General features: G+C 41.1%; 2 protein-coding genes and 1 long non-coding RNA gene across 7 annotated transcripts; all 3 read left to right on the top strand.

Annotated features, from left to right (window-relative positions):
• Positions 1-887: 887 nt before the first annotated feature.
• Positions 888-13,312, top strand: ddx4 (DEAD-box helicase 4). Of its 5 annotated transcripts, NM_001279610.1 has the most exon segments (23): positions 979-1,015; positions 1,654-1,684; positions 1,773-1,824; positions 1,948-1,995; positions 2,076-2,129; positions 4,088-4,147; positions 4,549-4,578; positions 4,663-4,692; positions 5,052-5,087; positions 5,163-5,185; positions 5,187-5,198; positions 5,286-5,297; positions 5,299-5,326; positions 5,410-5,552; positions 10,864-11,016; positions 11,092-11,246; positions 11,326-11,455; positions 11,533-11,699; positions 11,805-11,950; positions 12,066-12,165; positions 12,553-12,823; positions 12,916-13,023; positions 13,100-13,312. In NM_001279610.1, coding segments are annotated over 22 exon segments (1,866 nt in total). In that variant the 5' UTR covers positions 979-1,015; positions 1,654-1,663; the 3' UTR covers positions 13,187-13,312.
• On the top strand, positions 6,415-10,857 carry LOC102081634 (zinc finger BED domain-containing protein 1). The gene is made up of 8 exons (XM_019358623.2): positions 6,415-7,836; positions 7,968-8,097; positions 8,429-8,976; positions 9,074-9,218; positions 9,298-9,529; positions 9,618-9,761; positions 9,856-9,924; positions 10,020-10,857. The coding sequence occupies exons 1-8, from the start codon at positions 7,488-7,490 to the stop codon at positions 10,380-10,382; spliced, it is 1,980 nt and encodes a 659-aa protein (XP_019214168.2). The 5' UTR covers positions 6,415-7,487; the 3' UTR covers positions 10,383-10,857.
• Positions 13,313-13,960: 648 nt separating the features above from the next.
• LOC112846822 (uncharacterized) lies at positions 13,961-25,821 on the top strand. Its single transcript, XR_003219996.1, has 3 exons — positions 13,961-15,157; positions 19,260-19,800; positions 25,024-25,821. It is a non-coding gene; the product is annotated as an uncharacterized LOC112846822 (long non-coding RNA).
• The last annotated feature ends 1,456 nt before the right edge of the window (positions 25,822-27,277 follow it).

Below are 27,277 nucleotides of genomic sequence, written 5' to 3'. Positions count from 1 at the left end.
CATGCTGTAGCTCAGGAGGTAGACCAGCTCATCTGCTAGTTGGAGGGTTGGCAGTTCAGCCGCTGGCTGCTTCAGTGCACATATAAGATAGTCAACAATGAGCTGCTCTCCAATACAATCATCAGAAAGTCAGTGTTTGATAACTGTTGTTAACTTGGGTCCCAACTGATATGGAAATCTCATTCCTAATAATCTGCATTTTTGATCTGGCACTGATTTTACACTGTTCTGTCCTCCCCATTTGTCTTGGGGAGCTTGGGAACAATATTAGAAATACACAGTCTGTTGGCCTCCCAGCAGAAACTTACAGCAATTATTATTTGCTCTATTTTTTATTATTGCCTGGTCAAAGTTATATCAGTACAAGTATGAGAGTGTGCAATGTGACAATCACATTTAGTAGTGAACATGCAATTGTGTAGTTTTCCAGCAGATGGCAGTGCATACTCTATGCGCAACGAGATTGAGCAGGTGAATGGTTTCTAATTTATTGTATTTTATTAATGAATTATATTATTTGGGGATAGAAAATAAAAATTATTTTATTTTAATGCACTGAAAATAATAGCCAATAGGGTGAATTTAGAGTAAAGGAATTAGTGGTAGTTTAATAAAGCGTTTATATATCACCTCCACTATAAAGGCTTAATTTTTAAACAGCTTTTTTAACTTTTAGAACTAACAACTTTTTAAAAAGTCGATTATTATAAAGGAATATTAAAAACTGAAAGAAAGCAGAATGACATTTTCCAGTTGTTGTGCAACAGCCTTCAAGTTCTACAATTTTGCCAACAAAACTATATTTAAAAATGTTCTATTAGAAGCTATTTACAGGGGGAAAAGTTTATAATTCTTCGTATTTATTTCTTGTATTTTCAAAAATCCAGTTGGGCGGGAAAATGGCGGAAGTTGCAAGTTTGCGGGTTGTGAGCTGTGCATGCGCGCGCCCCATTCTGTGAGCGGACGAGCAGGCTGCACGTCGAGGAAGAATCTCATCTGTGAAGACACTCAGAAAGTATGGTTATTCTACCTGGGCCAGTTTTACTGCATTACTGTCACTTATAAAACCAATTTTTGAAGAACAAGATGTAGTTATTATCAGTTTTATTAATCATGTTGTGCTGTTTTAGTTAGCGCTTCCAATGCTAGCAGGTATCACCTTTTACGTCCACTTGTAGTTGGTTTTTTTTTGGTTGTGAGTATATTCTCGAAACAGCTCTTTTAAAATGACTCATTTTAACTATGCAAACACATGACTTTAAAGCATTATTTCGTGTTTGCGTCTAAATTGAGGCCAGAAGTTAGCCGCCCGCCCTGCTCCCGCGTGCTCGATGCGTCTTGATTAGCTAAAAGCAGCGCGAAATTATTTTCTGTACTTCAGAGTGAGAGCATTTACGAGCCACATTTGTTTTGCAACAGTCGACGTTTCGATTAAAGATACTTGAGCATTTTAAGGTTTTAGTGGTTTTAGTGTTAGCTTAAGTGCCTATCATTTCTCGCGTGGTAGTCGTCATGTTGTCCCAGATTCTCAGGAAAAGTTTAGCTTTTAATGACGGAATGAAAGCGGTTTTAAAAAAAAAAAGAGTGGAGGGAGGGGGGGTATTCGTTATCGTATGTGATTTACAAAATTTCCTGTGGTACTTTTTTCCTCAGGTGAGCAAGAATGGACGAGTGGGAAGAACAGGTAAGCTAGTGTAATATCCAAAGGCCGTGCGTACGCACTTCGATGAGCCGGTCAGTCAGCGTCCGACTGAAATTGCCCATGTTTACAGGAAACCGCTACCTCTGGTACTTGTGCACTCACCAGCGACACCTCAACTGGAGGTATGTTCCACTTCAGATTTATTGTCTGCTTTAATTCTTTCTTCAAAGGGTTAAAATAAAGATTGGAGGCAGGTTAAGATTTATTTTGGTATTATTCTGTATTTGAAACAAACATGTTTTTAGGTACACAAGGAGATTTCTGGAACTCTGATCATGGTGAATTTCAAGGAGGTGAGTGTAGAAAGACGATGGAGCCCTTACAGGAAGCATCTTGCATGACACTGAAGAGTGATTTAAATGTGTTCCTCCAGGTCGTGGTGGACGGGGTAGAGGAAGAGGAGGATTTAAAAACTCATTCTTCTCAGGTGCACATTTAACACTTTGTTTAAGAAGTAGTATAATTGTCCTTTGAGCAAGTAAACATGTATGAAAATTAGCATTATGTATGAGCTGTGAGGTGAAAAGCCAGTAGGCGTGTGTGTATGCCCATCATTTGGCATGCAATCATAGCTTTAAACAAAAAATATCCACCAACCTCTGGAGTTTTACCTTCAGTAATTAAGTTTCTTTTTTTGTGCCTGGTGAAGGCGTGCGTGAGCAAGGGAAACTGGATATGACGTGCGAGGGTTGCATCTAAACACTGAAACTGTCACTGTTTGGCATTTTGTGACTGATGGTGAAATTGTCCTGGATAATCCTCATTTCTGGATGACAAATTTCAGAGTAGATTTAATGTGGAAGAATGCTTTTTGGGATTGCATGCAGCAAGGGTGTCCAACTCCAGGCCTCTAGTGCCTATGTCCTGCAGGTTTTAGATTTCACCCTGGGTCAACACACCTGAATCAAATGTTTAGTTCCTTAGCAGGCGTCTGGAGAACTTCAGGATGTAATTTATCCATTTAAATCAGCTGTGCTGGATCAAGGACACATCTAAGGCTACGTTCACACTGCAGGCGAAAGCGCATCAAATCCGATTTTTTCGCCCCTATGCGACCCGTATCCGATCTTGGTATGACAGTGTGAACGGCACAAATCCGATCTGGGTCACTTTCGTATGTGGTACTGAATCCGATACGTATCCGATGTTTTAGAAAGAGTCGAAAGAAAGAGTTTAGAAACGGTCAAGTCGCATTAAATCCGTCTTTTACGTCACTGACACAGGACAGACGCCAATTATCAGCGCCAGAGAAGCGCCCGATAGGACATCGCGAACGATTTCCTACCATCCGGTGAAACTGTTGGGAAGACAACGTTGGAGAAATGTGAACATCTTATTTTTACTGTATTTTCTGCAGATTCTGACAGAAATCTGCAACTATCCTTTGAAGCACCACTCCTCTAAAACAGCAAAAAGGATCATTATTAGGTCATCTACATTATTATGTAAATAACAAAATAACTTAAAGCAAAAATCTGGAAACATAAAGTCCGAAGTCTTTATATTAAGGGCAATCAGTCAAACAATATTGTTTGCTCTGGGTCTAAACAGAGCGAGTTGTGTGTGACATCTTCTTTTGCGCATGTGGGCCGCTTTGAGCGTTCACACTGGAGAGCGTTTGATGTCGCATTTTATGTGTAGTGTGAACAAGCAGACAAAAAAATCGGATTTGATCAAAAAATCGGAATTGAGCATTAAGACCTGCAGTGTGAACGTAGCCTAAGACCTGCAGGACACCGGCCCATACAGTGTAAAAGATGAAAAGTGGAGGCAGTGTGATGGTGTGTTAAACCTGTTTCGCAGCCTCCATGGGGTTAAAGCTGTTGTTGCACAGACACTCCTAGTCCTGAGCTCAGAAAATACTTTTCCTGATGACTTTATGGTCTTAATGTCTCAATTTGGCTCACTACTGAATAAAACAGTTCTTGTTCATTTTGATCATTCTGTGTCAGATTTATGCACTGTGCTCAAGACATTACTCCATCAGTGTGTGCCTTCAGTCAGACCCAGCTCTTATTGTTTCAAGATGACAAGATACTGTTTTCAGCTAGAACAGCTGCCCCCTGCTGGCTGTTTAAACAGTGTTGCGTTATGGCACTTGGCTCTAGTTTTCAGACCACAAGGTTTGCTTGATACTGTCACACAGTAATTATCAGAGAGGTGCCAATGGAGAAGCATGCAGGTGATGGGAGAAATGGTTATCACATTATAGTAGGTAGGTGCATTCAGACGATTGTCGAAGGTATCTAATTTTAGATATTTGATTTTTTTTTTATTTATTTATTTATTTTTGAGGTGCTGAGGACTGTAAGCATGAAGAGTATTACATGAGCTGTTGTAGTTTTCCTCATTGTGTTTCCTGAGCATTGCGTTTCTTCCTTACAGATGGTGACGGCCAGAATAATACAGCAGAAAGGAGTAGCTTCAGCCGAAGAGGAGGCCGTGGTAGGGGTGGGGGGGTGGATATACTGTTGGTCATCTCAGTGGAATGTTAGGCATTTGTAATAAAGTTTCACACATTATGAAAACAATTCAAATTACAAATACTGAAAAAAAACAAAAAAACAACTAGCAGTGTGAAAGAGGATTAGCAAGATCGTTCAGCCAGTAAAGATGAGCAGTGGTAATACTGTGCTGTGTTGGCCTGCCAGGGCAGTATGCATATTTATGCTGTAGTGAATAGAGCTGTTGATGGAATTGTAATATGACAGTTGTGATATTAGGGTGTGGCAGAGGATTTGGCAGAACGGATCACAGTGATTTTGACGGTAATAATTGGAATTGACGTGTACGTCTGTTTGGCTTTGAGCTGGAACGCGTCTGACTTGATGTTCTTATTTTTACAGCCAATGAAGAGGATGGTGACAATAAAAATGGTAGTGTTAATATTTCCATTAAGACACAAAAGTAGACTGAAAGAAATGCTTGTTTACAATGTGAGCATTTTCTGCTTTTCACAGTGTCGAGAGGAAGAAGAGGAGGCAGAGGAGGTACGAGTCTGATTCCACTCATGGTGGTTTTTTATCCACTGCATGCAAATGCTACATTGACTCGTACTTATTAGTGCCTTTTTACTACAAGCCTCAATCACACATTCACATCCATTCATCTATGTGTTGTTTTTCCCCTATGGCCTAAGCACTGTGTGACCTAAATGTTCACACACTCGCGCACCAGTGGGAGCACCTCGGGGTTCACCTGGGTTGGAAAAGCTAAGGGTTGATTAGTAGACTGCTGTGGCTCTGTAGACCTCCTGAGCCACAGCCTCCTCAACAAATGCAAAGAAATTTGATCGCAATCAGTGTGGATTTTGAGTAAGAATAACAGTTAATTGACTGATGTTTTAAAGGTGGTGAGCAGGGTGGCAGAGGTGGCTTTGGAGGAGGTGAGTGAACAAGCAGTTCTGATCATGTGCAAATCTGTTAGAGGTATCAGAAGTGTAATTTGTGTTGTGTTGCAGGCTACCGTGGGAAAGATGAAGAGGTCTTTGCTCAAGGTTGTTTTTCATTATTGACCTCAATGATTCATTGCACATAAGTTTGAAAGATTTACTGATGTGGCTGGCATCTGTGTGTAATACAGGGCACGGGGATACACCTGCAGAGAACGCAGATGCGAGTGATAGTAAGTTAAACTTCATGTTCACATATCTGCAGCATGCCAGCTTTATCTTCCATTATGTGCAGCATTTCTGTTTCTCACTGCAGGACCCAGGGTTACCTACGTCCCCCCACCACCCTCTGAAGATGAGGAGTCCATTTTTTCCCACTATGAGTCCGGTGTCAACTTTGACAAGTACGATGAGATCTTGGTGGATGTCAGTGGAACCAACCCACCACCAGCTATAATGGTAAGAAATGTTAGGGGGCAATCCAGTAGGTACACAAATCTGTTATCAGCAGTTCTTTGCTGATATTGAATATGGCTTGGTACAAAACTGTGGTTACATCAGTGTGTGACACTGCATGCAATACAGGTGCATGACATGTATGCTAGTTATCCTAGTGAAGATGCTTAGTTAATTTTGGTTTACTGTGACTGATTCTGACACATTAGTGGTCCCTCGCTATAACCCAGTTCACCTTTCGTGGCCTCTGTTTCACAGATATTTTTTTTTAACTCCGCTTTTATTTTTATAAAAAATTTTTGTGCAGTTTTGCATGCTTTTTTTTTTTCATTTTTTTTTTTTACGGCACATTGTGTTCTGCGTCCTGATTGGCTGTAGACCATTGTCAATCAATCTCCTGCCGTGTCTCCTGTACAGTACAGAATGTATTCAGCTTGTCAAATTTACATAAATCTTCGATCGCGAGCAGTTTGACTCTGAAGTGCTGTACTGTATGTTTGTAAGTTTTCTCCCCAACAAACACAACAGTGTCGACGAAATGTCGTCACCTGCGGGTGCCTTTGGTTTCATTCTCTAATACTGGACTTATTTTTCTATGAAGGTTTGAACTTTAAATGGTAAAAATGGTAAATGGCCTGTATTTATATAGCGCTTTTACTAGTCCCTAAGGACCCCAAAGCGCTTTACATATCCAGTCATTCACCCATTCACACACACATTCACACACTGGTGATGGCAAGCTACATTGTAGCCACAGCCACCCTGGGGCGCACTGACAGAGGCGAGGCTGCCGGACACTGGCGCCACCGGGCCCTCTGACCACCACCAGTAGGCAACGGGTGAAGTGTCTTGCCCAAGGACACAACGACCGAGACTGTCCAAGCCGGGGCTCGAACTGGCAACCTTCCGATTACAAGGCGAACTCCCAACTCTTGAGCCACGATCGCCCCGATTTAAGAGCGTTTTAATCGAGAGAAAACTGAAAATGTTCATGCCTGTCTGAGATGAGCGTATAAAGTGTGTAGTGAGGGCTTTTACAGCCTTAAAACATCTATAATAATTGTAAAAGAAACAAAGTTGGCTACTTCGCAGGTTATTTTTAGAACATAACTACCGTGATAAACGAGGTACCACTGTATACCATAAGGAAATGGAATTGGCGTGTAATTTCTTTTTCAAGTGGTCCGGTCAGATCAGCTGTTCATGAAAGATTTTGTGTAACTAGTTCAGTCTACTGGAAAAAAACCTGTTAAGATTTTATTTTTAAAGCCAAAGCAGCACACGTTGTGATTCCGATTCCATTATCAGTGGCACTTATTTCTCCTTGGCTCCGCTTTGAAAGTAAGCAGCTCATCAAAGACGTTATATTTGTGTGAATGTAATTGCCTGCTGTGGCATGTTAGAGTGTGCATTTACTCAAGAAAAATACCGTTAAAATTTTTAACGTCAAACCAAGATGGCTGCCAAGTGGTGAGACTGACTTGTAGAATAATTGAGTTTTATTATTTGAAGTTGATGTTTTTATGCATTTCAGTGACATCTGTGTAAATAATGCTTTATTTACACTTCTGGACTTGTGATATTTGCAAATAATGCAAACGTTAAGCTGAGAGAAAGGCAAGCTGCTCATTTTATGGTTTCTGCAGCCTGTAAGACAGCTGTTAACTTGTAGGACAGCACACATGAGCAAGTTAATACACAAGACTGCAACACTTGCGATAGTTTCTAGTATAACCATGCAGCTGGTAGGGATGGGTACCGGTGTCCGGTGCCATTGTGGAACCGGTTCTGACATAAACGGTAGTAACCAGACCGAAAAGCAGCGCACAATTCGGTGCTTTTTTTCCCTGAGAAATCTAGCCAATCACTTCCTTTCCAAGGATAGTAGGCGGGCCCAGGTACGTACGGGGTTTTTTTTTTTTTTAGAGCAGAGCTAAAATGCCGAAGCTGAAGCGCTCGAGAGTGTGGCTGTACTTCACAGCAAAAGATATAAACCCAGCAGCCTGCAACAAATGCTTAAAGGTAATAATGTGCAAAAGAGGTAACACCTCAAATCTAATGAAACACATGGCGTCGCATGGCGTTTTTTTAAAAGCCGAGAAATGCACCACATTTGATAACTTGCAGCAAGACATCACACCGAGCACATCTACTGCGGGTGTGGTGCCTGTTCTCGGAGTTAGCAACATTCAAGAACCCGAAGAGGAGAGTCCGGCCCCTAGCCCTGCCAGTGTAGCAGAAATGATAACTGATGATGCTGATGGCAGCAGCACCCGTTCTTCTCTGGGTGAGTATCTTAATGTTGTTCGTGTGCAATTTAAGTTGAGTAAGCTAACCACGTTATTAAATTAATGCATGTAAGGTGAACTAGCAAACACCGTCGTAGTTACATGTGGCTGTCTTCTTGTTTGATGACAGATACTCCCTTCACCCTGGCCAAAAAGGCTACAATGACGAAAGAAAAAGTGGACGAAATTCATAGGGCAGTGACAAAATTTATAGTCAAAGATCTCCATCCATTTTCAACGGTGGAGTCACCATCATTCAGGTGAAAAATGTTGTATTACTCTTACATAAAAAAAATAGACTGTATAATACTGTAAAGGTTAATATGTTCATAGCTGCTTAGCTTTGTAAGTCTTCTCTAAATATTATAAGTAAACTATATTTGAATAAAAGGTGAGCTATATGTTTTTATTTTTTATCTGGAAGAAAAAAATTAATGAAAATTCAAATGTATTTTCTGTTTATTTTGGGAACTGGTTTATATGTTTTATTTATTTTATCTGAAAAAAAGAATTAAATTTCAAGTCAAAAACACTTTCTTTTTATAAATTTGTTTTTTGTTTTGGTTTGGTTTGGGGGTTTTTTTAATTCAGGGGGATGTCCACTGCCCTTAATCCAAGGTATCAGCCCCCATCGAGGGATGATCTATCCAACACACTTGTACCTGTTTGGTATTGCATGGAGAAAAGCAACCTCATCCAGAATTTGGCACAGGTTAACAAGGTCGCTATCACCTGTGATGGATGGACCAGTATTGCTCAGGACCATTTCCTCACAGTGACTGTTCACTACATCTACAAAGGCAAAATGAAGCAGAATGTGCTTAGCACTGAAGCAGTTTATGAGTCACAAACAGGTCCAGTTGTCGCTAAAGAAATATCAAGTGTTGTAGAGCAATTTCACTTGGGAGGGAAAATAATTGCTGCCTCTGTAGACAATGCCTGCAACATGGATGTTGCTTTGAAAAAATTGGACTTTTTAAAAGTGGGATGCTTTGCTCATACCCTCAACCTGGCCACACAAAAGGTGTATGACATTCCTGCAGTTTCCAGCTGGTGTGCCAAAATCCATTCAGTTGTGGTGTGGCTCAAACGTTCATCCTTGAGCAAAACTGTGCTCAGAGAAAAGCAGCGAATCCTGAGTAAGTAGCGCATGGAGTTACATATCAAGAAGTATTGTTATTTATATTACCTTTTTTATAGTAATTTAACATATGTTTGTGTCTATCTGTGCTTTAGATTTGCCAGAGCATAATGTAATTCTTGACGTTAAGACGTGCTGGAATTCTCTCTTCCTAATGGTGGAGAGATTTATGGAGCAGTTTGATGCAATCCAGGCAGCTGCTCTGGATCTATGGCTGAGGAAGCCTATGGAGAAGGACAAGTAAGTGAATGACATGAGCATCACTTGCAAGAGCTAAATTACGTCAGTTACCTTTAACATTGTGAATATTTTTCAACAGGCTAGAAAGGTTCACGCACACCGATTTAATGAAGGCAGAGGAGTTTATTAAGTGCATGCAAGTCCTGTACACGTCAACCATGTGTGTGTCAAGTGACAAATCACCCACATGCAGCCAAATCATCCCCATCCTGGCCAAGCTGGAGGCACATTTCAGACGATGTGATGAAGACAGTGTTTTCACCTCTTCAATAAAAGGGAAAGTCTGGGGTAGTCTGCAGAAAAGATATCAGGTATTTGCAGACAATATCAATGCGCATGAAAAATAGGGTTGCCTTTTTTCAGTATCAGCTCCTATGTTATATCTTGTTTTACTTAAAGGATGAAAACCTTCAGAAATTTCTGAAGGAGGCCACGATGATGGACCCACGTTTTAAAGGCAGGCTAGGTGGTGAGGCAGCTACTGACATCTGGGACAGGTTGGAGAAGGCAGCAGTTGCAAATGCCACAGCAGCAGTTGCACAGGTATTTTCATTGTGTGTGTACAATCTTGTCCTTTTGCATCATGATGTAGTTTCTATGTTGAAGGAATGCTCTTTTACTATCTGTGTGTCCATAGCCTCTCACTGAGGACCCCAAAGCACACAGCGAGGTGGATGATGCTGACATGGACAAGCCAGAAAAATATGTAATTTCAGATTTTTTCTAACACAACCACTACATTCTAAAAGTGATCTTTATTTATTTTGCAAACCTCACACATCTTTTTTTGTTGTTTTTCAGCTAAGTAAGGTCCAGAAGTCACCCTTAGAAAAGCTGTTTGAGGATGAAGACAGAGAGCTTCAACAGGCTGCTTCTCAAGCGGGTAGAGTCCCCTCAATCACAGAGCAGGTACAGAAGGAGCTTCAAATATACAAAAGACTGCCAGGAATTACCTCTGGACAAGACCCTGTGGCCTGGTGGTGGAGTAAGAGGGATACACTCCCCAATTTATCTGCCCTATCAGAGAAATACTTGTGTGTCCCAGCCTCATCAACGCCTTCTGAAAGAGTTTTCTCTTGTGCTGGGCATGCCATCAGCCAAGAGCGATGCCGTATAGCTCCAGAAAAGGCTAATATGATCATCTTCTTGCAAAAAAACTGCTAAACATCACAGGTTTCATGACAAAGTTTGTGTTTTCAATTGTTTAAGCACTGGTTCCAACCAAAGAAGTTAGCCCTTTCTGTCAATAAAACATAACTTTGTTATCATTTTGCTTAAAAAAAATTACTGGGAAAAATAAAAACACAAGGTTTTTGGACGAAGTTTGTGTTCTTTATTCTTTAAGCACCAGTTCGAGCACCGTTTAAGCACCGGCACCGTTTCAAAAGTACCGTTTTGGCACCGGTATCGGATAAAACCTAAACGACACCCATCCCTAGCAGCTGGACACCATTCTGGTCAGATTCCTGGTGACTTCACACACTGGTTGAAGGAGCCAGCTCTGTTATAGTTGGAGCTGTTTGGAAGCAGCTCTTTAGGCTTAGTTCAAACAGCTGCATGAAACCTGAAGTAATTTAAAGCATAGTGTCACAGCAAAATTGACTTGCCCTTGATGCTGGTGTACATTTCTTCTGCTTTCTCTCAGACATTTGATGAAGCAGCGCTGTGTGAGTCCCTAAAGAGAAACGTCAGCAAGTCTGGTTATGTGAAGCCCACCCCTGTGCAGAAGCATGGCATCCCCATCATTTCTGCTGGCAGGGATCTCATGGCCTGCGCCCAGACTGGGTCTGGAAAAACGGTATGGTTTGGGAGAGTCAAACCTGGGTCTAGACCTGCTTGTGGACAGAGGTTAAATGTGGTCTCCCTCCACCAGGCTGCCTTCCTGCTCCCAATCCTTCAACAGCTGATGGCAGATGGTGCGGCGGCCAGTTGCTTCAGTGAGATGCAGGAGCCTGATGCCATCATTGTGGCACCAACTAGGGAGCTGATCAACCAGATTTACCTGGAGGCCAGGAAGTTTGCCTATGGGTGTGTTTCTTTGGCTTTGACAAAGATTAACTGAACTCCACCAACATGTAAATTCAAGATGTTTGTCTCCACTCTACAGGACATGTGTGCGACCTGTTGTAGTGTATGGTGGAGTCAGCACTGGACACCAAATAAGAGACCTCTTGAGGGGCTGTAATGTGTTGTGTGGAACACCAGGACGACTGCTGGACATGATTGGAAGAGGAAAGGTAAGGCCGTTTAAAGGAACCATAGATTGGATGACAAAATTGTGCAGCGCTTTAAGATGCTAATAAATGTGTTCCAGGTTGGCTTGACTAAAGTGCGTTACTTGGTGCTGGATGAGGCTGACCGCATGTTGGATATGGGGTTTGAGCCTGACATGCGCCGCCTGGTGGGCTCTCCTGGGATGCCATCAAAAGAGAACCGTCAGACTCTGATGTTCAGTGCTACTTTCCCCGAGGACATCCAGAGGTCTGCTGCCAGTTTGTACTATTGACATACAACCAGGTCTGATTGCCTGCCAGCTCATCTCACAGAGTGTGTGTGTGTGTGTGTGTGTGTGTGTGTGTGATATAGGCTTGCAGCTGACTTTCTAAAGACTGACTATTTGTTCTTGGCCGTGGGTATTGTGGGTGGAGCCTGCAGTGATGTGGAGCAGACATTTGTGCAGGTCACCAAGTTCGCAAAGAGGGAGCAGCTAATAGACCTCCTGAAATCAACAGGTATTTTTAGGCAACGATTTCAGGCTTCTGGGTTTCCAGTGTTGAAAAGAACTAAAGGTCAAAACAAACGATAGCTCAGTGTAACTGAACTGTGTGGTGTGGGTTTGTGCTGCAGGATCGGAGCGCACCATGGTGTTTGTAGAGACCAAGAGACAGGCTGATTTTATTGCCACAATCTTGTGTCAGGAGAAGTTTCCAACTACCAGCATTCACGGGTAAGTGGTGTTTGTGTGTTTACTGTGGAGATGGTTGTGTCCTTTGTGTGACATACGCACACATGCACTGATAACACAGTTCCACCCCCATACTCCAAGGACTTGCCTCTATAAACCACCACTGTGCAACACTTAATTTTACGTGCAGTAACCCAAACTGTAAATAAATTGTGTATTTTTGTGTGTGTGTGTGTGTGTGTGTGTGTGTGTGTGTGTGTGTGTGTGTGTGTGTGTATGTATACATACAGTTTTCTTTTTTCTAAATACTGTTCATATGCATATAGTGCTGCAGAAACTGTGCACCTCACCCCCCTTTCTTCTCCCACATGTTTGGAGATGCTCTAGATCTCATTGTACATCTATTCTATGTGCTGTGCTGGCTTCCAGTGACCGTGAGCAGTGGCAGCGAGAGCAGGCCCTTGGAGACTTCCGCTCTGGCAAATGTTCTGTCCTGGTGGCAACCTCTGTAGGTGCCCGTGGACTCGATATTCCAGATGTGCAGTTCGTGGTGAACTTTGACCTCCCAAACAATATCGACGAATATGTCCATCGTATTGGTAGAACCGGCCGCTGTGGCAACACCGGGAGGGCAGTGTCCTTCTATGATCCAGGAGCTGACAGTGAGTTGGCTCGATCACTGGTCACAATCCTGTCCAAGGTGAGACGCTGCATTACAACTGCACAGTAGCCACTGTGCATCACCACAAGTTGAGACCTGAGTGCTTTAAACGAGGTGTTTGGGATTGGCAGGCCCAGCAGGAGGTTCCCTCGTGGTTAGAGGAGTCTGCGTTCAGCGGCCATAGCCCCTCTGGCTTTAACCCACCTAGGAAGCATTTTGCCTCCACAGACTTGAGGAAGGTAACTGGTTAAAGTTGTGTTACACTGAATTCTCTGAGATGTTGTAGTGTTGTTTCACATTGTGGTCCTTCCTCAGGGTCCACAGGGAGGTTTTTTCCAGGACGGCAGTGTAACGAGCCAGCTGGCAGCACAGACTGCTGCTGACGATGAAGAATGGGAGTGAGAGCATCGCAGTCACACAGCAATAATCCCAGTTGTTTTCTAAATTGTTAAGCTTGTTGGCGTTTTAAGTTTTTGTTGGAAGAATAGTTCTGTTTCTTATCAATAAATGAATAAATGTTTAAAGCAACACCTTCATTTATTACATGTAAAGAATGTAGCCTCATGGGCAGTGTAGTCCGTGCTGCAGCGAGAGTGGACTACCATACACGTTATGTGTCTGTGAGCGAGGGAGGGAGAGAAAGGAAAAGTCCGAGCTGTCACGGAGCAAAAACGGGAGCTGGAAGCATGTAAATATAATAATAACCACAGCAGCCATGAAGAGTGCCTGACGAGCCCAGTTGTAAGTAAGCTATTAAGACTCAACTGTACACTGTGTTCGTGTTTTCCTCCGGAAAAAATAAGTTCCGTTGGAGCAGCCTTTCAACGCCTCTCTCTGTCTCCCGCAAGCAAAGTTGACCCAGACAACAAAGTAAAGCTAGTTTTCGGCTACCAGCCCTACACGTAACCCGACGTATTAGCCAGAGGTCCCTTTACTACGTTTCGGAGCCGCGGACCTTCAGTAACCGTAATAAATCACAGCAATAGTACATTCACGTAGTTGTAAACAGCATGATAATATATTAAGTAATCCAAAGTATTCAGAATACGTTACTCTCATTGAGTAACGTAACGGAATACGTTACAGAATACATTTTGGGGCATGTATTCAGTATTCTGTAGTGGAATACATTTTAAAAGTAACCTTCCCAACACTGTCCATGGAGGTAGCCTGGGCTGAAGGCCTTTCCTATCCACAGTATTCCTGACTTCGTGCAATTAGACCTGATTGGACTTCTGATTATATCAATGTAGCAATCGGTCGAGCTCTGAACTGCTCCTGCAGGTAACTTTGCTAAATCCTTAAAATTAAGGGAAAAACGCTCCAAAACACGAAAACGAAATACGCTATAGACCCACGATGCCTGGACCTGGTAAAACTACCAGGGAGAAGACTAAGTCAATCACACAAACAATGTTATCGGTGTTTAGCGGGGAAGCTAGCGCGTTTGAGGCCTGCGCAGCTAACAAGCTAGCCACCATGAGTGAACACAGCCCCGCGGATAGTGGCAACATGGAGGAGAGGCTGCAGCGTGCCATACGAGAGGAGTTTGCAGGTATTGAAAACAAGCTTGCAAACTACACTTTGGGACAAGTTGGAGGGCGCAGTGGCCAAGTTTTCCAGCAAGGCAGACGAGGTTGTGGCAGCCATGAATGAAATGCAGAAAAAATTATCTGACTGTGTGGGGAGAGTAGCGCAGACGGAGAAACGCATTTCAAATGTAGAAGATGAACATGTGGTTATGGGGACCACCATTTCAAGATTAGAGAAAGAAAATAAAGAACTGATGGATAAATTAGTGGATTTGGAAACCAGATCCCGACGCAATAACCTCAGGTTGGTCGGAGTTCCAGAGGGAGAAGAGGGCGCGGACACCTGTGGATTCCTGGAAAACTGGATAACGTACGTATTGGAGTTGAACACATCAAGGAGCCCTCTGGTTATCGAGAGAGCACACCGCATTGGCCCAAAAAGAAAGCCTGAGGAACCTCCAAGAACATTAATTATGTGCTTTCTTAACTATAAACAGAAAGATATGGTGCTCAGAGCAGCAAGATCGAAAAAGGATATTTTGTACAAGAACAAAAAGGTGAGATTCTATGAGGACGTCGCCACAGAGGTGCACAAACAACAGAAGAAGTTTGGAGAGGTAGACAACAACTCTGGAAGATGGGACTGAAGTGGCATCGTACCACCAGCTAAACTGATAGTAACATACAAGGAGCAAGTCCACAGATTTAACACGCCAGAAGTCCAAAGCTTCATAAAGAAGATCCAGGAGAGCAAGAAATGAGGAAGATACTATAAGGTCTAGCAATCTGGAGTAATGATTCATTTTGGAAAAGGATATAGTTAACTCCATCAAAGCAAAAGGTAACTAAGAACAAAGTGATTTTTTGTTTGTTTTTTTCTTTTAATTTATTTGTATTTATTTATTATTCTTTTTTTTATTATTTAATTATTTACACGGATAACTAGACAGAAATAAAGATAATTTTCGATTTTTTATTTTATTCTACTCTTTTGTTTTTCATTTTCATTTATGTATTTAGTTATTATTATTATTTTTTTTATTTATTTATTTTTTTTTATTTTTGTATTTATTTATTTTTGTTTAAAGAAAACAAAAAAGAAGTTAATTATTAAGGGGCAGAGGAATATTAGCAAAGCTAAAGGATTCATTAAGGATACAAGGAGCAAGGAAGAGCCAGGCATAATGCCATAGTCATTTTAAGTTAGCAGATCTTAAAACTGAGATCTGTATATGGTTAAAGTTGGAAGTAGAACTTTTGAATGGGTTACCCAGAAACTGGGTGGGTGGGTTTTTTTGTGTTTTTTCTTTTGTATGGTTTGTTCATTTAGAGTTTGTTTTGTGTTCTGACAGGTTTAGACAAGTTTAAGCATTTAGTAATGCATGTGAGGTGTGTTGACTCAGAAATTGGAAGTTAAATGTACCTCTTGGAATTGTAGAGGCCTAAAAAGTAATAAAAGGATTAAGCAAGTAATGAACAAAATGAAAGATCTGGAAGCTAAAATAGTTTTTCTTCAGGAGACGCACTCGCTGGAGGAGGAACATATTAAGGTTGGCAGGAGGTGGCAGGGTTTGTTGTATGCAGCACCATTTAGATCTAATGCTCGGGGAGTAATCACATTAATGCATAAATCAGTACCTTTTCAGGTCAAAAATGTAATTAAAGACAAATTTGGTAGATATTTGATCATCCAGGGATCACGTGTACAAGAAACCATTAACTTAATTAATGTATATGGACCAAATACAGATGATGATACATTTTTTACTAATCTTTTTCTCACAATTTCATCACTCCAAGGAAAATGCATCATAGGAGGAGATTGGAATTGTGTTCTGGATCCCAGTAAGGATAGACTGACTGGGACTGACCAGGCCCATAAGATAAGATAAGATAAGATAAGATGGCCTTTATTAGTCCCACAGGTGGGAAATTTGTTTTGTTACAGCAAAAGTGCAAAGTTATGTAGCAGAAATTAGAAAACACTGGAATGCAATAAAATACAATAAAATAAAATAAAATACTATATACAATAGAATAAAATAGAATAGAATAATATATACAATAGAATAAAATAGAAATACAAATACTATATACAACTGAGTAGGAAAATACAAAAACACAACTTCGTCAAAAGCCGAAAGACAATTCTTAACTTCATGAAGGAACTACATTTGATTGACATCTGGAGACAGTTAAATCCTGATGATATAATTTTTTTCTTGCCATTCAAAAACATTTAATACATATTCCAGAATAGACTATTTCTTAGTATCAGCGAACCTCCTATCAAACATAAAGACATGTTCATATGACAGTATATTAATGCTCCCTGCAATATCATATATACACATAACTTGATAATGGAACATAGATGGTGCTTACACCAGAAATGGTTGTATGATGAAGGATTCCTCACTTTTGTAGAAAAAGAAATAGATGAATATTTTACTATGAATAGCTCACAAACATCAGCTAGTATTAGGTGGGAGGCATTTAAAGCATGTTTAAGGGGAGTTATGATTGCATATACTTCATCGAAATCTAAAGAAAAATGCAAAACAAGACAGCAAATGGAAAAGAAAATTAAAAAACTAGAGGAACTAGTATTCAAAAATAGAGACCCATTAATAGAGAAAGAATTGCTAATACTAAAAGCACAATATAATAAAGAATCGGCAGATAGAGCAGCTTCGAACATTTTGAGATTAAATCAGTCTTTTTATGAACAAGGAGAAAAACCTGGAAAAATATTGGCATGGCAAATTAAACAATTGGAAGTGCAGAAAAATATAACGTCGATTATAAACAGCAAAGGGGAAATGATAATGGATCCGATTGAAATAAACAAGGAGTTTAGAAACTATTATGAAAAACTTTATGAATCTCAGGATAGATCAGATCAAAACTCCAGAAATGCGTTTCTGGATAAAATAAATATTCCTACTATCGCTGACGAAGTAAAACAACAATTAGATGCAGAAATCACCGAAGAGGAAATAAGCAGGGCAATTAACAATATGAGATCAGGTAAAAAAGCTGGACCAGATGGATTCCCAATTGATTTTTATAAAAAATTTAAAAGTAAATTAATGAAACCATTATTGGAAATGTATCAGGAATCATTAAGCAAAGGAAATCTTCCTAAATCAATAACAGGTTCACTAATCATTTTGTTACCTAAACCAGGAAAACCGAGTAATAAATGTGAAAATTTGAGGCCGATAAGCTTACTTAATTCTGATTTTAAGGTGTTGGTGTATATATATAGTGAGTTTATATCTGATGGATGTAATGAATGGTTACCATGAAAAGTGAATTATAGGGAGTGCAGAATTATTAGGCAAATGAGTATTTTGTCCACATCATCCTCTTCATGCATGTTGTCTTACTCCAAGCTGTATAGACTCGAAAGCCCACTACCAATTAAGCATATTAGGTGATGTGCATCTCTGTAATGAGAAGGGGTGTGGTCTAATGACATCAACACCCTATATCAGGTGTGCATAATTATTAGGCAACTTCCTTTCCTTTGGCAAAATGGGTCAAAAGAAGGACTTGACAGGCTCAGAAAAGTCAAAAATAGTGAGATATCTTGCAGAGGGATGCAGCAGTCTTAAAATTGCAAAGCTTCTGAAGCGTGATCATCGAACAATCAAGCGTTTCATTCAAAATAGTCAACAGGGTCGCAAGAAGCGTGTGGAAAAACCAAGGCGCAAAATAACTGCCCATGAACTGAGAAAAGTCAAGCGTGCAGCTGCCAAGATGCCACTTGCCACCAGTTTGGCCATATTTCAGAGCTGCAACATCACTGGAGTGCCCAAAAGCACAAGGTGTGCAATACTCAGAGACATGGCCAAGGTAAGAAAGGCTGAAAGACGACCACCACTGAACAAGACACACAAGCTGAAACGTCAAGACTGGGCCAAGAAATATCTCAAGACTGATTTTTCTAAGGTTTTATGGACTGATGAAATGAGAGTGAGTCTTGATGGGCCAGATGGATGGGCCCGTGGCTGGATTGGTAAAGGGCAGAGAGCTCCAGTCCGACTCAGACGCCAGCAAGGTGGAGGTGGAGTACTGGTTTGGGCTGGTATCATCAAAGATGAGCTTGTGGGGCCTTTTCGGGTTGAGGATGGAGTCAAGCTCAACTCCCAGTCCTACTGCCAGTTTCTGGAAGACACCTTCCAAGCAGTGGTACAGGAAGAAGTCTGCATCCTTCAAGAAAAACATGATTTTCATGCAGGACAATGCTCCATCACACGCGTCCAAGTACTCCACAGCGTGGCTGGCAAGAAAGGGTATAAAAGAAGAAAAACTAATGACATGGCCTCCTTGTTCACCTGATCTGAACCCCATTGAGAACCTGTGGTCTATCATCAAATGTGAGATTTACAAGGAGGGAAAACAGTACATCTCTCTGAACAGTGTCTGGGAGGCTGTGGTTGCTGCTGCACGCAATGTTGATGGTGAACAGATCAAAACACTGACAGAATCCATGGATGGCAGGCTTTTGAGTGTCCTTGCAAAGAAAGGTGGCTATATTGGTCGCTGATTTGTTTTTGAATGTCAGAAATGTATATTTGTGAATGTGGAGATGTTATATTGGTTTCACTGGTAAAAATAAATAATTGAAATGGGTATATATTTGTTTTTTGTTAAGTTGCCTAATAATTATGCACAGTAATAGTCACCTGCACACACAGATATCCCCCTAAAATAGCTTACAAAATTCCTTTAAAAGGCTTAACATCACTAAGGTACTTTTAAGCCACACAACTGTGTTTGTCTGGTTTCTCTGCCGTTCATATACCAGAGCTCTAAGAGTCATTCTTAATCTTCTGATACTAGCCCAAATTACTCATTACCTTGGTTATTATCCATTGGTACTGTATATAAACCCACGTAAGTACTACATAACGATGGTTATGTCATCCATGTAGGCTCTAATGGGAGGAAGACGAAGGCAACTCTTGAGTCTCTCACCTCCCACTACCCACCAAGATGCCCGCATGACCAACTCCACTGCCATGATAAATGCCAGAGGGGAAATCGTGCAGCCTGCCATAATTCCAATTCCCAGGTGCTGCCAGGCTGTGGTGGTGTTCTCAGCTGTCACACAAAACTGTAAATCCTGAAAGTAGGTCTTGACCAGTCCTGTGATATGGTTTGGTATGCTGAAATATTTGAAAGCCGTCCACAAGATCTCGTGTGGAACTGACCCAAAGATGTTGGCAAGGTCTTAAAAGACCACCTGAAGGTTTTTTCTTGGCAGTTTGAATCTGGTGCCAGATGACTCTGGCATGTTCCAGACATCCCGAGAAGCCCCGGATGCCGGCCTTCTGCACTGATGTGTCAATATAGTTGTTTCTTTGCAGGAAAATAGATAGTCTTTGGGCCAAGACACTGAAAAAGATCTTTCCCTCTACGTAGAAAAGCATCACTATCTCTCTGAAGGCTTGTTGATGGGGAACTCAATGAAAGGTCGGTGAAAGTCGTTGGTTTACTTAGCTTTGAATGCTTGTGGCAAAGCTAAAGGAGTTCTTTGGCTTATTGTTGCAGTTTATTTTGAAACCTATGGTTGTCAAATGAATGTGAATGACATGCAGATAGCCTGGTCCATACTGCAGAAGAAGGACTATCAGCGCACCGCTCATCTCATTATTGGGCGCATGTGCACGCAGCGACCCGCAGTGAATGAAAGCTTGGCATTCAGTTTTTAAGTTTTTAATGGCTTTATCGTTTTTATCGCTGGCATGTATTTTGGTTGAATAAGTGACGGTTTTCTTACAAAGTGACACATGCTCCACAGCACTGAGAACGTCATGGATTCGTTTTTTTCTTCATTGTGGTTGGATTTTTACTGTGCTGGCTTGTTTCCGATGATGTGTGTGAGGCCGTGAGTCAGCTGAGGATTGTTTACTCCCGCGACGAGCTGTTACAACTTAACTTACCATATCATGATAAGGACCTAAATTCATGTATGCCGGATCTTATACCTGGAGACTCTAACAGAACAAGTGACAAGAGGAAGAGAAAAAGAGCAAGACGTGGAGGTGTTAAATTGCGTCTGAGGAGACAACAGGTCCGTCGGTTTCCCCTGCCCTCTGTTATCCTTGGAAATGTTCAGTCTGTTAGGAACAAGCTGGACGAACTGCAGGGAAACATCAGGTTCCAGAAAGACTTCAGGGACAGCTGTGTGATGGCTTTTTCCGAGACATGGCTGACGGAGCAGGACCAAGACACCGATTTTTCAATTGACGGTTTTGGAGCTCCTTATCGCCGGGATCAGGATGCACGGGTAACAGGGAAATCCCAAGGAGGGGGAGTATGCTTGTATGTGAACAAATGTTACTGTAGGGCTGTGACTGTTAGAGAGTGTATTTGTACACCAGATGTTGAACTTTTGTCCGTGTCACTGCGCCCTTTTTACCTCCCTTGTGAGTTTCCAAAACCTTTTATTACCATAGTTTACATTCACACGAGGGCTCACCCCACCTCCACCTGCAGCAGCATCTCAGAGGTAGAGCAGAAGCTGCAGGCGCTCTCTCCTGACACCCCAAACTTTATAATGGGGGGACTTTAACCATGTCTCTCTTAAATCAACTTTGGGCAATTTGTATCAATATGTATCCTGTCCTACCAGACGGGATAAAATCTGGGACCTTTGTTACGGATCGGTGGAGAATGCTTATAAATCCCTCCCACTTCCTCCTCTGGGATCTGCTGACCATAACTCTGTGCATCTTCTGCCCATTCAATTCAATTCAATTTTATTTATATAGCGCCAAATCACAACAAAAGTCGCCTCAAGGCGCTTTATATTGTACAGTAGATAGCACAATAATAAATACAGAGAAAAACCCAACAATCATATGACCACCTATGAGCAAGCACTTTGGCGACAGTGGGAAGGAAAAACTCCCTTTTAACAGGAAGAAACCTCCGGCAGAACCAGGCTCAGGGAGGGGCGGCCATCTGCTGCGACCGGTTGGGGTGAAAGAAGAAAAACAGGATAAAGACATGCTGTGGAAGAGAGACAGAGATTAATAACAGATATGATTCGATGCAGGGAGGTCTATTAACACATAGTGAGTGAGAAAGGTGACTGGAAGGGAAAAACTCAATGCATCATGGGAATCCCCGGCAGCCTACGTCTATTGCAGCATAACTAAGGGAGGATTCAGGGTCACCTGGTCCAGCCCTAACTATATGCTTTAGCAAAAAGGAAAGTTTTAAGCCTAATCTTGAAAGTAGAGATAGTGTCTGTCTCCCGAATCCAAACTGGAAGCTGGTTCCACAGAAGAGGGGCCTGAAAACTGAAGGCTCTGCCTCCCATTCTACTTTTAAATACTCTAGGAACAACAAGTAGGCCTGCAGAGCGAGAGCGAAGTGCTCTAATAGGGTGATATGGTACTACAAGGTCATTAAGATAAGATGGGGCCTGATTATTTAAGACCTTGTATGTGAGGAGCAGGATTTTGAATTCAATTCTGGATTTAACAGGAAGCCAATGAAGGGAAGCCAAAACAGGAGAAATATGCTCTCTCTTTCTAGTCCCTGTCAGTACCCTTGCTGCAGCATTTTGGATCAGCTGAAGGCTTTTCAGTGAGTTTTTAGGACATCCTGATAATAATGAATTACAGTAGTCCAGCCTGGAAGTAATAAATGCATGAACTAGTTTTTCAGCATCACTCTGAGACAGGATATTTCTAATTTTAGAGATGTTGCACAAATGGAAGAAAGCAGTCTTACATATTTGTTTAATATGTGCATTGAAGGACATGTCCTGGTCAAAAATGACTCCAAGGTTCCTCACAGCATTACTGGAGGCCAAGGTAATGCCATCCAGAGTAAGAATCTGCTTAGATACCATATTTCTAAGATTTTCAGGGCCGAGTACAATAACCTCAGTTTTATCTGAATTAAGAAGCAGAAAGTTAGCGGCCATCCAGGTCTTTATGTCTTTAAGACATTCCTGCAGTTTAACTAATTGGTGTGTGTTACCTGGCTTCATGGATAGATAGAGCTGCGTGTCATCTGCATAGCAGTGAAAATTTATGCTATGTCTTCTAATGATGCTGCCTAAGGGAAGCATGTACAATGTAAATAGAATTGGTCCTAGCACTGAACCCTGTGGAACACCATAATTGACCTTAGTGGGTGAAGAGGACTCTCCATTTACTTGAACAAATTGGAGTCTATTGGATAGATATGATACAAACCACTGCAGTGCAGTACCTGTAATACCTACAGCATGTTCTAATCGCTCTAATAGGATATTATGGTCAACAGTATCGAACGCAGCACTGAGGTCTAGCAGGACAAGCACAGAGATGAGTCCACTGTCAGAGGCCATAAGAAGATCATTTGTAACCTTCACTAAAGCTGTTTCTGTGCTGTGATGAGCTCTGAAACCTGACTGAAACTCTTCCAATAAGCCATTCCTCTGCAGATGATCTGTTAGCTGTTTGACAACTACTCTTTCAAGGATTTTTGATATGAAAGGAAGGTTGGAGATTGGCCTATAATTAGCTAAGACAGCTGGGTCTAGAGATGGCTTTTTATGTAAAGGTTTAACTACAGCCACCTTGAAGGCCTGTGGTACATAGCCGATTATTAGAGATAGGTATATCTATAAAACTGTTTTAAAACAAGAGAAGACAAAGACTAAGGATGTTGACATATGGTCAGAAGAATCTGTGCTTACCTTGCAGGAATGTTTTAAATGTACAGATTGGGAAGTTTTTATTCAGTCTTGTGGAGATGATCTTGACGCTTTGGTAGATGTTACTAGCTCTTATGCAGTTTTTTGTAAAGGCATGATTATACCCCGTAAGCGTGTTAAAGTGTACGCTAACAATAAACCATGGGTCACCAAAAGCGTCAAATCCTGTTTAAGGAAATATGTTTGAATATGTTTTATGCTCGTTTTAGTTCCTCTGATTTTAGCAAAGATATTTTGGAACTGAAACAGAAATTGAGAGATACTCAGCACTTTATCATTGAACTCAGCCATGTCAAAAAGGCCTTTCATACAGTTAATGTGAACAAGAGCCAGGGTCCTGATAACATTAGTGGCTGCCTAATTAAATCTTGTGCTGAAGAACTCAGTCCTATATTTCAGGTTACTTTTAATAAATCCTTGCAAACACAACATGTGCCCTCTCTTTGGAAAGAAGCAGTTGTGGTTCCTGTCCCTAAATCTAGTCGTCCAAAAATTCTAAATGACTTCAGGCCTGTTGCCCTCACTTCAGTTGTAATGAAAGTCTTTGAAAAAATCATCAGAAATGTGATTATGAAAGAGTTTGAACATAGCTGGATCCAATGCAATTTGCATATAGGCCCAATAGAGGAGTGGAGGACGTGCTTTTGACTTTACTAAATCTGATTCTTAGACATGTAGAGAGTAGAGAGTTCATTGACTTTTCTTCAGCTTATCATACAATACAGCTCCGTATTTTAATTAAAAGACTTATAGAACAGTTTGAAATCAGGAAAAAACTGGTGGGCTGGATTTTAGATTTTTTAACTGACAGGTCACAAAGAGTGAGAATAAATGGGGTTCTGTCTGACCCAGTGTTCTCCTCCACAGGTTCTAATCAAGGGTGTGTCTTATCGCCTTATTATTCATTCTCTATACAAACATGTGTCAGAGCAGATGTGAAAACGGGGCCATTATTAAATATGCAGATGACTCTGTTATTGTCAGCTTACTGAAATAGAGTGAAACTAGCCACGGTCCAATCATTGATGACTTTGTTCAGTGGTGCAAGGAGTCTTATCTCCAGTTGAACATGTCTAAAACAAAAGATATGGTTATTGATTTTAGGAAACAACAAAATGGGCACGGAGTCACTTTAATTAAAGGTCAGAAAATAGAGCAATCATATAAATATCTTGGCACCATAATCAATGAAAAACTGAACTTTGATCAGAATTGCAAATCAGTTTGTAAAAAGGGTCATCAGCACTTTATTGCCTTAGGAAACTTGCTCATTTCCACATTGACCAAAAATTTTTAACTTTGTTTTATCGTTCTTTTATTGAGCCTGTTTTATCCTTTTGTTTGGTGGCATGGTTTGGTCAGACCTCTGTCACAGAGAAAAACTCACTGAATCAGATAGTGAGATGGTCCAGTCGTCTGATAGGTGAGCCACAGTCTTGTTTAGCCTCCCTGTACTCTAAACAGGTACAGAGGATGGCTTTATCAATCCTTAAAAATGATTCCCATCCTCTACGGGGTGAATTTCAGCTTCTTTCCTCAGGACGGAGGTTTCTATCTCCAAGATGCAGATCGTGTTGCTGTTACTGAATTAAATAAGAACTGTTTTTGTTTTTGATTCGAAACGTTAAATTACTATATATGTGCTAGAGTGAGGTTTATATTTATTAGGTATGTGTGTTTTTGAAGGGATGCCAAATGCTATTATTTTTCTGTAAAGCAAATTTACCTATGGGTATAAATAAAATTACCTTACCTTAAATGAGGTACAGCTGACTTCTGCTAGAATCATAAAATAAAACCAGAAGTTTTTTCAATGCAGTTTGTTTAAGATGTGCGTGTACTTGCAGGCAGATGTTGTTCTTTTGGTAACGTGCTCTGTAAGGTAGTAACAAAGATCAAACTCATGAAAAGCGTTAAAATCTAGTGCTAGGTGATGGCAGCTTTTGGCAGTTTTGCAACCTAATCTCTTTTCTTAATAGAGAAAAGGCTGAGCAAACAATATGGAATAGACTGCAACAACTAACAGCCATGAAGAAGAAACGATTAAAGACCCACACGCCAATGAAAATTGGACTTTTAGGTGAGTAATCCCTTATGCACTCAGATGATGGAGGTCACATTAAGGCACAGGTGTCAAACTCCAGGCCTTGAGAGCCGCTGTCCTGCTTGTTTTCCAACTAACCTGCCCCTGAAGCTTCTTATTGGCAAAGCACACCTGATAATCAGCAGGTAATCAGCAGCAGGTAGGGTAGGAATATCTCAAAAACAAGCAGGATACTGGCCCTCGAGGACTGGAGTTTGACACCCCTGCATTAAGGATACAGAAATGGGTGTGTTTGTCTCAGGCTGCATGGAGGAGAGGCCCAAGATGAAGCTTCTGGAGCAAGAGTAAAAATAGATGTAGAAAATGTAGCCAATTGTGTTTATTATTAAATTATTGAGGAAATGGAAGGTGGGGGTGTTAGAGAAGAGGGTAAAGGGAAAGGAATAGAGGAGAGAAAACCCCAACAATCCCCTCTGAGCAAGCACTAGGCGACAGTGGATAGGAAAAACTCCCTTTAAAGGAAGAAACCTATGACAGAACCAGGCTCTAGAGTTGACTCAGTTTTCTCCTGTTTTTCACTTAGAAGGTCAGGTAAGTAAATTGTCTTTTGGTTGGATTTTTTTTGTTTTCTTTTTTAGGGACGCTTAGGAATGTTTAGGGATTTGTTGTTTGTTATTTTTGGCATTGCTCACTGCCGATGTAAATAAATGGCTGCATAGCACTTTGAAAAGTACTCTGTTTTTGCTCTTTCTTGGGTGGTGGGTGAGTGGGGGTGTCACATCGCTTGTTGTTTTCCAATCACTGGTAGACCGAGAATGTAACACAAACCACATTATCAAGTTTGCAGATGACACCACAGTGGTGCTGCTCATCAGGGACGATGATGATGCAGCATACAGGGAGGACATGGAGCGGCTGTCACATATGCTAAGCCAGGACAAGACTCTGTGTCTCAATGTTGACAAACCAAAAAAAGCAGATTTTTGACTTTAGGAAGACCGAGGCTGTCCTTCTCCTGCTCATTGCTGGTGTCAGAGTAGACTGAGTGAAGAGCACCAGATTCCGCGGTGTTCACTTTATAGAGGACCTGTCCAAGGGCAGATCAAGAAGGGTGGGATGTGCCACCCTTAAATGAGCTCTTCCCACTCCAAGTGCCACCCTAGTTTTGCATATGGCAGTGTTGTTTATTAAAATAAGGCAGCATTAACAGTTTGATCCTAGCTACAGTAAACACTGAATATAAATTCTAAAACTGAACATTAACAAATGGTTCAGCCCATAGCGCGGACCGGCTTTTTTTTTCTTGTTTTCAGTAGTAAGCGATGCCTATGATTGTGCAAGAGCACATTTTGAATCAACACCATGGACATTTCAGATTTCACACAGGTGGTTGGTTGTTGCACTGTGGAAATGGAATGAAGGTGAGTGTTATTAACCCTCTGGGGTCCACGGACACACCCACCTCCAAATGACGTGACTGATTTAAGCTGACATAGCAACAAGCTGCAGCCATGCTGAATCTCTATTTTAGCTTGTGTTGAAAGTTTGGACTTCAAAGTATACACCAGTTTTTAAATTTTAATGACAGGCTGCTAAATCCAGAGTTATGATTAAAAAAAAAATGTATAAGCCATGCTTTTTTCTAAATACTATTGTCATGGTTTAAAAAAAATAAAAGCTTTTCTAATGACAGCGTGTAAACAGTAAAGAAAGAAAAAAATGTATCATGTTGACCAATAAAAGAAAAATGGCAAACAGTGGGATTTGGTTAGGAAGAGGGGAAAGTTTTGGAAGTGATGGCAGCGAGATAGAGCGAGCAACCAAGTGAGAGAGGGAGAGCGAGTTTTGAGATGTTAGAGATTTGTGACGTTTAGTGTATAGTTGGTGTGTTGTGTAGTTGTTGTTTTGTGTGTTAGTGAGGGCACTAATGAATGTCACATAGGCAGAATGCAGTGTAAACACTGTCTCCAGGTGGAAAACAGAGGGAGTGATACACCTGCTGTCAGGCCTGCAGGTTTCTCCCTGTGCTGTTTTTCTCTGTCTTGTGGCGGACATTTTTTTATTTACTGGCACAAATAATTTGTGGGGCATCTTATTGTGACACCTGATTGTTCTCTCGTTTTAGTTAAGTAGTGTTTTTAAATGGCTGTACAAAAAACAAAACAAAAAAACAAAGCGCCTGATGCATT

Source organism: Oreochromis niloticus, linkage group LG5 (genome assembly GCF_001858045.2).
Source record: "Oreochromis niloticus isolate F11D_XX linkage group LG5, O_niloticus_UMD_NMBU, whole genome shotgun sequence".
Lineage (NCBI taxonomy): Eukaryota > Metazoa > Chordata > Actinopteri > Cichliformes > Cichlidae > Oreochromis > Oreochromis niloticus.
Note: the sequence above shows the minus strand (reverse complement) of the source record. Positions and strands in the feature narration are given on the sequence as shown.

Bases quoted from the DNA above. Each gene is read 5' to 3' on its own strand.
- ddx4 (XM_019358458.2), top strand. From the start codon at position 1,664: ATGGACGAGTGGGAAGAACAG. The intron at 12,166-12,552 runs GTAAGTGGTGTT...GCTGGCTTCCAG, and splicing joins CCAACTACCAGCATTCACGG to TGACCGTGAGCAGTGGCAGC. The intron at 12,824-12,915 runs GTGAGACGCTGC...TGGGATTGGCAG, and splicing joins TGGTCACAATCCTGTCCAAG to GCCCAGCAGGAGGTTCCCTC.
- LOC102081634 (XM_019358623.2), top strand. From the start codon at position 7,488: ATGCCGAAGCTGAAGCGCTCGAGAGTGTGGCTGTACTTCACAGCAAAA. The intron at 8,098-8,428 runs GTGAAAAATGTT...TTTTTAATTCAG, and splicing joins GTGGAGTCACCATCATTCAG to GGGGATGTCCACTGCCCTTA. The intron at 9,219-9,297 runs GTAAGTGAATGA...ATTTTTCAACAG, and splicing joins AAGCCTATGGAGAAGGACAA to GCTAGAAAGGTTCACGCACA.